Source organism: Symphalangus syndactylus, chromosome 13 (assembly GCF_028878055.3).
Source record: "Symphalangus syndactylus isolate Jambi chromosome 13, NHGRI_mSymSyn1-v2.1_pri, whole genome shotgun sequence".
Lineage (NCBI taxonomy): Eukaryota > Metazoa > Chordata > Mammalia > Primates > Hylobatidae > Symphalangus > Symphalangus syndactylus.
Window position 1 is genome coordinate 26,733,707 of NC_072435.2, and position 11,962 is coordinate 26,745,668.

At 46.2% G+C, this 11,962-nt stretch overlaps 1 protein-coding gene across 2 annotated transcripts; it reads left to right on the forward strand.

The window, feature by feature from the left end:
• Nucleotides 1-226: 226 nt before the first annotated feature.
• LOC129459481 (sialic acid-binding Ig-like lectin 14) lies at nt 227-5,255 on the forward strand. Of its 2 annotated transcripts, XM_055236228.2 has the most exons (7): nt 227-513; nt 597-977; nt 1,174-1,452; nt 1,698-1,751; nt 3,194-3,451; nt 3,558-3,693; nt 3,833-5,255. In XM_055236228.2, exons 1-7 carry the CDS (start codon nt 477-479, stop codon nt 3,873-3,875), a joined length of 1,188 nt encoding a protein of 395 aa, XP_055092203.1. In that variant the 5' UTR covers nt 227-476; the 3' UTR covers nt 3,876-5,255. The 2 variants fall into 2 exon arrangements, with proteins under 2 accessions (XP_055092203.1, XP_055092204.1); XM_055236229.2 differs by lacking the exon at nt 1,698-1,751 and having other exon boundaries at nt 266-513.
• Nucleotides 5,256-11,962: the final 6,707 nt, after the last annotated feature.

Sequence of the window (11,962 nt, forward strand, 5' to 3'; positions counted from 1 at the left end):
AAGTCTTCCCCACCTGAAACCCCCAGCCTGTGCTTCCCTCACCACAGCTCCTATCATGTCATAAAGGATTTATTCTCCCATCTCGCTGAGGGTCCAAAGGCCCTGACGCCCAGGGAGCTGGCCAGGTGCTGCTCTCCCTCCTGTGTAGACAAAAGTGCATAAGGAAAGTGCTGCAGCTATGGGACCTGGTGACCTCAGGAGTCTAGACTTACAAGTCTGGACAAGCCTCTCTGGGGGCCTCAGTATCTTCACCAGCGGCGTCCAGTCGGGGTGGGAGAAGGATGGCTCCCCAGCTCCTGCCTCACGCCGACAGCACGTGATGCCCAAGTTCTCCTTCTGTGCACAGCCACAGCTCTCACTCACCCACCGGCTTCCTGTCGGGGCTTCCTCAGCCCCACCCCACATTTGGACATTTGGGGCATTTCCTTCCTGACAGCGGGACCTGGGACTGGGCTGGGGCCCTGGCGGATGGAGACATGCTGCCCCTGCTGCTGCTGCCCCTGCTGTGGGGGGGTGAGTGAGCTGAGGGAGGAGGGACAGGCACGGGGGTGAGAAGGGGGGGCTGGAGCTGCAGCTGAGCCTCTGTGTCCCCCCAGGGTCCCTGCAGGAGGAGCCAAGGTATGAGCTGCAAGTGCAGAAGTCGGTGACAGTGCAGGAGGGCCTGTGCGTCCTTGTGCCCTGCTCCTTCTCTTACCCCTGGAGCTCCTGGTATCCCCCCACCCCACTCTACATCTACTGGTTCCGGGACGGGGAGAGCCCACGCTATGCTGAGGCTGTGGCCACAAACCACCCGGACAGAAGAGTGAAGCCAGAGACCCAGGGCCGATTCCGCCTCCTTGGGGACGTCCAGAAGAACTGCTCCCTGAGCATCGGAGATGCCAGAATGGGGGACACGGGAAGCTATTTCTTCCGCGTGGAGAGAGGAAGGGATGTAAAATATAGCTACCAACAGAATAAGCTGAGCTTGGAGGTGACAGGTATGGCAGGGACCCTTGGAGAGGACCCTGGGACGTGGAGACCCCCGTATGAGAACAGGGACAGGAGTTGGGCAGGGGTGGCTGGAGGAGGTGTAGGACTTGGGGCAGGTCGGGGCCTGAGGCCTGGCCACTCTCGGGGTCACACCGTACGTCCTCAAGCCCCTGGGGCCCAGGTATCTCCCTGTCTCCTCCTCAGCCCTGACAGAGAAACCTGACATCCACTTTCTGGAGCCTCTGGAGTCAGGCCGCCCCACAAGGCTGAGCTGCAGCCTTCCAGGATCCTGTGAAGCGGGACGACCTCTCGCATTCTCCTGGAAGGGGGATGCCCTCAGCCCCCTGGACCCCAAGACAACCCGCTCCTCGGAGCTCACCCTCACTCCGAGGCCCGAGGACCACGGCACCAACCTCACCTGTCAGGTGAAACGCCAAGGAGCTCAGGTGACCACGGAGAGAACTGTCCAGCTCAATGTCTCCTGTGAGTGGTGCTGGGGACACGGCTGAGTCCTCAAGGGCAGTGGGAGTGAGGGGTGTGTGTGTGTGTGTCTGTGTGTAGAAGAGAGAGAGAGAAAGAGAATGATAACCAGGCAAAACTCGTGTGTGGGCAGGAAGGACAGCCGACCCCACCTGGTGGGTTTCTGTGGCCCCTGCTTGGGTCCCTCCCGGGCCTATGCCCATCCCTCTTGTCACCTCTGAAGCTGGGGCTGTATCTTTCTATCCCAGATGCTCCACAGAACCTCGCCGTCAGCATCTTCTTCAGAAATGGCACAGGCACAGGTAGGAAAGACCCTCTTCCCTCTGGGGCTGTGATGGGAGCCTTCTATTAGCTCAGGGTTCAGCACTGGGAGAGAGGAGATCCTCCCTCACCCGTCAGCCCCTGGGTCTGGGTCCCTCCTGCCCCCAACCCCCCAATCCCAGTCACTAAGATCTTGCACGAACAGACCTAGTATTTCTTTTGGCTTCTCCCTTTTCTCTGCTCTCTTTTTCAGATTTATTTTTTCATCGTGAGAAAATACACATAGCACAAAATTTGTCATCTTAGCCATTTTAAAGAGTACAATTCAGCAGTGCTAAGTGTGTTCACATTGTTGCGAAACCAAACTGCAGAGCTCCTTTTATCTTGCAAAACTGAAACTTTGTATCCACTAAACAGCGACTTTCCACTTCCCCCTCCTGCCTCCAGGCAGTCACCATTCTACTTTTCTGTCTCTGTGAGTTTGAGTACTCAGGACACGCTGTTCCCTTTTCTCGAATTTCTGCCTGCCCCCGTGTCCTCTGATGTACGCCCTGCTTCATCTCTATCTGATCGTCCTTTTTGGGAGACTTCGGCTGTCCCACCTCTGGACAGGCTCTGTCCCAGAACCCTGTTCTTCCCCTCCACATTCCTGAGTGATCCGATCTCTCCTTGACCCTGTCCTGATGCCTCCCACAACTTTATATCCAGCCCTTTCTCTGAGGCACAGATCTGCACATTTAGCCGCCTCCCGCGGATGCTTCTCAGCTCCTCCTTCCCTGTTGATCCCAGGGCTGTTCTGGACATCGCTCTAGACAGCACCCTTTCTCATCAGCTGCTCCGTGAGTCCGCAAGTCTTAACACCTTTACTTCACCAATCATCACTTCCCTCCTCATCCCCTTGGTTCCAGGCCCAGCTCAAGTCTCGTGCTCAACCCTGGCCCCAGCTGCCTCCCAGCCTCCCATCGCGATTCCCTCCAGTCCGGGACCTACTTGGCTCCAGCATGATCTTTCTAGATCTTTCTAGATCCAGTGCTAACTCTGCTTCCCTTGCTTATAGCCCCCTACTGCTTTCCAGGATAAAGCCCAAGGCCCTCAATCTGGCACCCAATGCTCCAAAAGATCTGAGCCTGCTTCTTCTACCACCATTATCGTGTCTTGGGAGCTCTGGGTCCTCCCTGCCAGGTTGCAGATATACGAGCCTCTTTCCTTGTCTGCCTGTCTCAGTTCTTGGTACATCTGCACCCGAGCTGCCCATCCACTTCTCCTTAATGTGAGAACTCCTCCTCATCCGTCTTTTCTCAGCTCAGCCACCTTCTTTCTGGTAGACTGACCTGATCACCAAGTCCTTACCCCTTCACCCATGACTAGACCATTCTCAGCACTCACCACAAAGTCTTGTCTTTCTTCTTGCAGTTCAGTGGGAAGAGTGAGGGAGAACTGGGTCTCCCAACTCCACTCACCTGGCTGTGCTTCTCTTTCCCAGCCCTGCGGATCCTGAGCAACGGCATGTCCGTGCCCATCCTGGAGGGCCAGTCCCTGTTCCTCACCTGCACAGTTGACAGCAACCCGCCTGCCTCACTGAGCTGGTTCCGGGAGGGAAAAGCCCTCAATCCTTCCCAGACCTCAGTGTCTGGGATCCTGGAGCTGCCCAACATAGGAGCTAGAGAGGGAGGGGAATTCACCTGCTGGGTTCAGCACCCTCTGGGCTCCCAGCACCTGTCCTTCATCCTTTCTGTGCAGAGTGAGTTGCAGGACAGGTGCTGAGGCTGGACAGCCTGGTGAGGTATTCAGTTTGGTGGGAGGGACTGAGGCCTGGTAACAGCACCTTACCTTCTCCTTTCCCCCAGAAAGCTCCTCTTCCTGCATATGTGTAACTGAGAAACAGCAGGGCTCCTGGCCCCTCGTCCTCACCCTGATCAGGGGGGCTCTCATGGGGGCTGGCTTCCTCCTCACCTACGGCCTCACCTGGATCTACTATACTAGGTGAGCAGGTCTGCCTGTCTCCAGGAAGCTCCTGAGTTCCAGGTGGGGCTGAGCTGTCCTGCCCCAGGACAGCTCAGCCCCACCTGGAACTAGAACTGACGTGGCTGGTGCTGATCTGAGGCCCATGTTGGCTCTGCAGGTGTGGAGGGCCCCAGCAGAGCAGGGCTGAGAGGCCTGGCTGAGCCCCTCCTGCTCAAGACAGAACCGAGGTGTGGACACCCAGCCCTGCGGGACAGATGCAGGACATCACTGTCAGCTTCTTTCTGGAAGCTCACATCCCACTGACTACCCCTCTTTTCCTTCCTGCCCCATACCCCATCTACTTATCCCCCTCTGCTTGTGAGTCTTGCCCCACCACACCTGCATCCCCATCTGCACCCCATCCCCTCCCCACCCCCCCTTCTCTTCCCTCTCCATCCTCCATCTCCAGCCCTGTGAAGGGAATGTACTTTCGGTCTTATACCCCCGTTATCCATTACCCAAAAGTTACCTTTTTTTTTTTTTTTTGAGACAGAGTCTTGCTCTGTTGCTGAGGCTGGAGTTCAGTGGCACAATCTCCGTTCACTGCAACCTCCACCTCGGGTTCAAGCAATTCTCCTGCCTCAGCCTCCCTAGTAGCCGGAATTACAGGTGCCTGCCACCACACCCAGCTAATTTTTTTTTTTTTTTGTATGTTAGTAGAGATGGGGTTTTACCATGTTGGCCAGGTCTCGAACTCTTGACCTCAAGCAACCCACTGCATTGGCCTCCCAAAGTGCTGGGAGTGCAGGTATGAGCCACCGTGCCTGGCTGCCAAACGTTACCTTCTTAACACTTGAATTTCTGGTCTCCTCAGCTTCCCTATCCATATAGGCACAGACAGGCAGCATTTGTTTTCCAGTTAAAACTCTACCTCATTGTGATTATTATCCAATACAATTATTATAAAATAAGTAAAACTTTTATGAAACAATACAACATAATTGATGTTTTAATGCCTCTGTGAGAGTTTGTAGACAAAAATTATGTCTTTTTTTTTTTTGAGACAGAGTTTCTGTCTTGTTGCCCAGGCTGTAGTGCAATGGCAAAATCTCAGCTCACTGCAACTTCTGCCTCCCAGGTTCAAGTGATTCTCCTTCTGTCCATATATAGAAGGCAATACCTGTATTGTCAGGTTCCGTGCGTCGTATAACTGGAACCAAACATATTTGCTCTAGGGTCTGCTTTCATTTTTTCAGTGTGGTTTTCCTGGTTTATCCATGTTGTTACACGTGTCAATAGTTCATTTTTGGTTTTGGTGGGGTTTTTTTTGCTTTTAATATCGTACAGTCAGCCTTCTGTATCCACTGGTTCTGCATTTTCCCTTTAATCACCACTTTTGCTGCACCACAAAAATTTTGTTATGTTGTATTTTTATATTAGTTCAAAATATTTCCTTCTTTCCCCTGAGATTTCCTTTTAATTCATGGATTGTTGTTTAATTTCTAAGTGATTACAGATTTTACTGGTTTTTTATTTTTAAACAATTTGTTACTAATTTCTTTTTTAGTTCCACTTTAATAAATACACATGCTTGATATGTTTTTTTTTTAACTTTTAAGTTCAGGGGGTACAAGTGCAGGTTTATTACATAGGTAAAGTGTCATGGGAGTTTGTTGTACAGATTATTGCATCACCCAGCGATTAAGCCTAGTACCCATTAGTTATTTTCCTGATCCTCTCCCTCCTCCCACCTTCCACCCTTTGAAAGGCCCCAGTGTGTGTTGCTCACCTCTATGTATCCATGTGTTCTCATAATTTAGCTCCCACTTATAAGTGAGAACATGTGGTATTTGGTTTTCTCTTCTTGTGTTAGTTTGCTGAGGATAATGGTCTCCAGCTCCACCTATGTCCCTGCAAAGGACATAATCTCATTCTTTTTTATGGCTGCTTACTATTCCATGGTGTGTATGTATCACATTTTCGCTATCCAGTCTACCACTGATAGGCATTTAGGTTGATTCCATATCGTTGCTATTGTGAATAGTGCTGCAATGAATGTATGCGTGCATGTGTCTTTGTAATAGAATGATTTATATTCCTCTGGGCATATACCCAGGAATGGGATTGCTGAGTCGAATGGTATTTCTGTGTTTAGGTCTTTGAGGAATCGCCACACTGTCTTCCACAATGGCTGAACTAATTTTCACTTTCACCAACAGTGAGAGTCTTTTATATTGGTTAAGTTTGCTTTATGACATTGGTCTATCTTGGTGAATGCTCCATGTGTGCTTAGAAAGAATGTGTATTGCTCTGTTATGGGATGAATATTAAATGGCAATTAGACATAGTTGTTTGATGGCGTTCACTTTTATATCTGGTAACTTTTTTGTCTACTAGCTCAGTCTATTACTGAGAGAGGAATGTTGAAGTCTTCGATCGTAATGTTGGATTTGTCAGTTTCTCCTCTGAGTTTCATCAGTTTTTGCTTCATGTATTTTTAAACTCTGTCATTAGGTGCATACATATTAAGAATTCTGATGTCTTTTTAAAGAATCAACTTAAAAAAATTTTTTTTTGAGACGGAGTTTTGCTCTTTTTGCCCAGGCTGGAGTGCAATGGCGCAATCTTAGCTCACTGCAACCTCCGCCTCCCAGGTACAAGTGATTCTCCTGCCTCAGCCTCTGAAATAGCTTGGATTACAGGCACGCATCATCATGCCTGGCTAGTTTTTTTTGTATTTAGTAGAGACGGGGTTTCACCATGTTAATCAGGCTGGTCATGAACTCCTGACTTCAGGTGATCCACCCGCCTCAGCCTCCAAAGTGCTGGGGTTATAGGCGTGAACCACCGCAGTTGGCTGAATCAACTGTTTTACATTATGTAACATTGCTTTTTGTTCCTGGTGATTTTCTTTGCTCTTAAGTGTACTTTGTCTGCTGTTAACATAGTCGTTCCAGTTTTCTTTCGACTAGTATTTGCATAGTATGCATTTTCACATCCTTTAAGTCCTAGCCTCACCTCATTATATTTGAGGTGGGCTTTTTAGAAAGCATATATATGGGTCACACTTTTAATTTTAACTCATTCTGACAATCTCTAAATTTTTTAGAGTATTTGCATTTAATGTTATTATTGATATGCTTGAATTTAGGTCTACCATTTTATTACTACTATTTTTCTTTTTTATTAGTTATTTTATTTTATTTTACCATTTTCCTGCCCTGTTTTGGGATTATTCAAACATATTTTAGTATTCTGTTTCAATTTATTTACTGTGATTTTTTTTGTTTCTGAGACAAGGTTTTGCTGTGTAGCTCAGGTTGGCGTGCAGTGGTGCAATCATAGCTCACGGTAACCTTGAATTCTTGGGCTCAAGTGAGCCTCCCACCTTAGTATCCTAAAGTGCTGGGGATGACAGGCATGAGCCACTGTAACTGGCCATATCAACTATGGTTTGTTTTTTTTTTAACAGCTCTATTGAGATATAATTCGCATACCATAAAATTCACACTTTTTTTTTTTTTGAGATGAAGTCATGCTCTGTCGCCAGGCTGGAGTGCAGTGTCGCCATCTTGGCTCACTGCAGCCTCCACCTCCCAGGTTCAAGTGATTCTCCTGCCTCAGCCTCCTGAGTAGCTGGGATTACAGGTGAGCGCCACCACACCCAGCTAATTTTTGTATTTTTTAGTAGAGATGGGGTTTCACCATTTTGGTCAGGCTGGTCTCGCACTCCTGACCTTGTGATCTGCCCACCTCAGCCTCCCAAAGTACTGGGATTACAGGCATGAGCCACCATGCCTGGCCTTCTCCTCTTAATTTTTATTTGTCTTTTATTACTTTCTTTTATAGTAATATACTATACTAAAATATGCATATACTAAAATATGCATCGTTGACATATTGCAATCTTTCATACATCAGTATTTTTATCTCTCGAATAATACAAACAACTATATCTTCAGATACATATACCATTCCTCCCATTTTTTATTATCCTATATTTTACATCTATAAATGTTATCAACTTCATAGAACATTATAGTTTGGTTTAAACAATGACGATTGTTAAAAATTACCTACATGGTCATGATTCACTTATGAAATTCAAGACTTCTATCAAAAATTATTTCTTTTTAGACTGAAGAACTTACTTTTGTTTATACTGCAAGTCTACTGGAGCTCAACTCTGTTCATTTTTTTTAACATGAAATACTATTTTAATTTAATTTTTGAAGAATTCTTTGGGTATGGAAATCTGGATGATACTTTAAAGATATCACTCCATTGTCTTCTGATTTATAGTTTCTTTTGTTATATCATCTTCATCATTATTGTCACTTCATTGAAAGTAACCAGTTGTATATTTCATATATCTGATTGATTTTAATATTTTCTTACTATCATTTGACAATAAGTTCTTACTATTGAGTGGAATGGGGGGCAGAGAATGGGGGTGAGGAATACAAGTGGAGATTGAATTGGAGCTGCTGGTGGTCTCTGTCTTTCCTATAGAGGAAGTGTAGATTCTTTCATGGAATAGGAGGATCTGTGTGACCTCATGCCGTATGCCATCTCCTACACCTGGAATTCTGAGAATGACTGCAATTAAGCTAATGGTCTGGGACAAACCTCGAATAAATGTGAGCAACTAATTCAATCTTTTTTTTTTTCTAGTGGTTATAAATGACTCTAGATCCAAATGTACAAAATAGAGTCCAAGTTGATTCTAACTTCTTTGAGACCCTCAAATCAACAGTTCCCTGAGGACTAGAATCTTTCAGGTTGTTGAAGTAGCTGGAACTGAGAGGTACTTGGAGTTCTCATGTGAGATGTACCCTGGGACCTAAGAGCCTTGCTGTGAGACTGACAGGTACAAGTCTTCTCAAGGAGACAGCAAGAAGATGGGGACTGGAGGAGGCATCAAAGCCCAGCTTCAAGAGGACCCCTTGCTATTCATGCTATGGAGAGTAGCCAGCCAGAAACTGTAGTGAGAACATGACCCTCAGTTTCTCTTGAATAACACCTATCCTCTCCACCTGGGGACCTGAGATGCCCTGTACTTTGATTCTCACCTTCACCTTGGTTCTCCAGGAGATCAGAAACAGCCTAACTGTTCAGGTGCCATTTCCTGGAGCTGGGGAAACCACAGAGAGAACCACACTGTTGAGCATGGCCTGTGACTCACTGTCGTCGCAGGACCTCCGTGCCCTGGGAGAGGCAAAACCTGTTGGCTGGGGAATGGACGTGTCACTAAGCGGCAGCATCCTTGGTTTTCAGCTTAGGTCAGGGCAGCAGGAAAAGGCCGGAAGGATCTGGTTAAGTTCATTTAGACCAGAACATCCTGGAGCTACCCCCAGCTGGAAGCACATCATCCCCCTACTCAGGGCAGGGTAAATGTTAGGAGCTGGTTGCAGATCACCTGGGTCCTGGTGGGCTTTGAGTAGTGCGGGTGGGGATTTGATCTTGGCACCAACTCCTCCCTGTCCCACCCCCACTTCCACATCTTTACTCTGTCTCTGAGGAGTAGCAGGAGGGCTCCTGACCTTGAGTACTAACTTTGCTGGGGTGAGAAATCTCTCTGGGAATCATCTTTCTTCTAATCTATAGCCTTCCCTTGTTCTACACCATCTGGCATAGCTCTTTCATTCCTGGGGAGTCCAGACCCTCCCCTATAACCCTGGTCTCAACCTTAACCACAGCTCTGTGTTCACTGCAGATGCTGAGACTCTCCAAGATGGGAAGAGCTTGGAGGCCAGGAAAAGCTCCTGTCTTCCTCAGGACACAGGGAGTCAACTAGGGATGTTACCAAGAGGATTTCCCAGCCTCACTCGCTCATCACCCCAAATGCCCTCAGGCTCAGATCTCTTTACCACCCCATTCCACTGCTTGTCCTGCCCCCACATACAACCTGGGCCTCCAATCCCCTCATCCAGGACTCAGACAATAAATATCTTCTTTCCTCTGAGATTCTGTCTGTGAATCTGGCTCCAGAACGAAGAGAAGCTGGGGACCTCTAGTGCTGCACAGGAATTACCCTTAACCCAGAACCAGTTCCTTCCTCTCCCACAGAGAGCCTACATGCCAAGGGGATCAGACATCAGGTCTGATGAGCAGCAGCCTCACTGCACATGAGCATCTTCAATTTATTAGATGGTGATGGGAACAATTTATGTCTTTCAGTGTTCCACTCTTTACCAGCACTTGACATCTTCAGACATCTGAAAGTTTTCCAATTTGGAGAGTGTGTAATAGTATTTTGCTAGTGGTTTGAACTTAAGTTTGCCCACTTACTAATGAGACTGAGTACTTCTTCATCCATTTTGTTGGGGCTAGATATTATCTTTATGAGGGATTGCTTTAAATCTTTGGTTTCTTTCATGTCTCTACCAAATTTAGGATGTTTTGGACATTTTATTCAAATACTTTTGTCTGTTCCATTCTGTCTTTCCTCTTCCTTCAGGACTCCAGTTACAAATAGTTAGACTTATTTATATTGTCTCACAGGTCCCTGAGTCTCTGTTCCCTATTATTTTTAATATTTTTTCTCTGTTTTTTTCAGGTTGAATAATTTTCATTGATCTATCTTCACATTCACTGGGTCTTTCTTCAGTTATCCGTTTCCTTTAAAATTTTAAATACCGTATAGCAGTTTTCAGTTTCAAAATTTTCATTTGCTCTTTTAAAATAAATATGTTCTATATCACTGCTCAGATTTCCTATATCTTTATTCATTATGACTATGTTTTCCTTTATCTCCTTGAGCATAGTTATAGTAGCTGCTTTAAAGTCCTGGTCTGTTGTTTCCATCACCTTGGTCATCTCAGCATTGGCCTCTGTGTATTGCCTTTCACTTTTCCCCTTTTCTCTGTGTTGTTACCTTCAGGTAGGTCCTATTTTCCTGTGTTTTCATATGTTGAGTAGCTTTGGATTGGATCCTAAATGTTCTTAAGGTTACACTGTGGAGACTCTGCAATGAGTTATATTACTTAAAAGAGTATTTTTTAAAGCAGGCAAATAATTTGGTTCAAGTAAAATTGCAGACTATTCCTTGCCTGTGATGGGTGACAGCTCAAGTCTCATAGCAATTCTGTCATCTTTACCTGCAGTGCTTGTGGTATGCCCTACACATACATGGTTCTGAGGTCAGTCAGAGACATGGAAAGCATTTATACTCAGAAGGTGGAGTTCCTTTTCCCTAGCTCTCTCCTTTCCAGAATTGTCACCTGTTGTTTCAGTGTTCCTAGTTGCCCTGGGCTTCATCCCTTGTTTCTCAGTCCAGAAAGATGGAACGAGTTGTATTAGAATTTTAGCAGCCCCTTTCTGCATTGTAGCTCTGACCTATCATTGGAATAAAGCTATTTATTCCTTGTTTGTCCCTTTCCCCAAATATTGACTCCCGTCCAGAATCTATTTTCTTTTATCCCATTTCCCAAGTAGTTTTTTTCTCCATTCAAAGCTTATAACTTGTAAGGATAGTTTTTTTTTGTTTGTTTTGTTTTGTTGTGGTGAGTTCACTCTGCTAGGAGCTTACTCCTTCATAATAAAAGCATGACTCCTTCTCTTTCGTTTTGAAGGATAATTTTCCAAAATGTAGAATTCTAGCTTTGCATTTTCCTTTTAACCTTTTGGAGATGTCATTCCACTTTGGAGGGCAGGTGAGTTTCTCATGACAATTCAGTCATCAGTTTCTTATTGTGGTTCCATTTAAGGCAATATCTGTTTATGTCTTGCTGCTTTTATAATTTCTTCATTCTTTTTCATGAATTTAACTGTTATAAACTTCAGGTATTTTTCTTTTAATTTCCCTAAGTGCATGTAGCAAAGAGAGTGCAATATTTGCTTCTTTTCTATATGTTTTAACTCTCGATATGCTTTATTTATGCTATAATAGAAATGTGTGTCTTCCCAAAATTATGTTGAAATCTTTTTTTTTTTTTGAGACGGAGTCTCGCTGTTGCCCAGGCTGGAGTGCAGTGGCGCGATCTCGGCTCACTGCAAGCTCTGCCTCCTGGGTTCACGCCATTCTCCTGCCTCAGCCTCTCCAAGTAGCTGGGACTACAGGCGCCCACCACCACGCCCGGCTAATTTTTTGTATTTTTAGTAGAGACGGGGTTTCACCGTGGTCTCGATCTCCTGACCTTGTGATCTGCCCGCCTCAGCCTCCCAAAGTGCTGGGATTACAAGCGTGAGACACTGCACCCAGCCATGTTGAGATCTTAAACCTCAAGGTGATGGTATTAGAAGGTTGGGGCCTTTTGGGAGGTGATTAACCCATAAAGGTGCCATCCTTCATGAGTGGGATTAGTGT

Excerpts from the sequence above, each read along its gene's own strand:
- LOC129459481 (XM_055236228.2), top strand. The coding sequence starts at position 477 with ATGCTGCCCCTGCTGCTGCTGCCCCTGCTGTGGGGGG. Across the intron at positions 514-596 it reads GCTGCCCCTGCTGTGGGGGG|GGTCCCTGCAGGAGGAGCCA; the intron begins GTGAGTGAGCTG and ends GTGTCCCCCCAG. Across the intron at positions 1,453-1,697 it reads TGTCCAGCTCAATGTCTCCT|ATGCTCCACAGAACCTCGCC; the intron begins GTGAGTGGTGCT and ends TTTCTATCCCAG.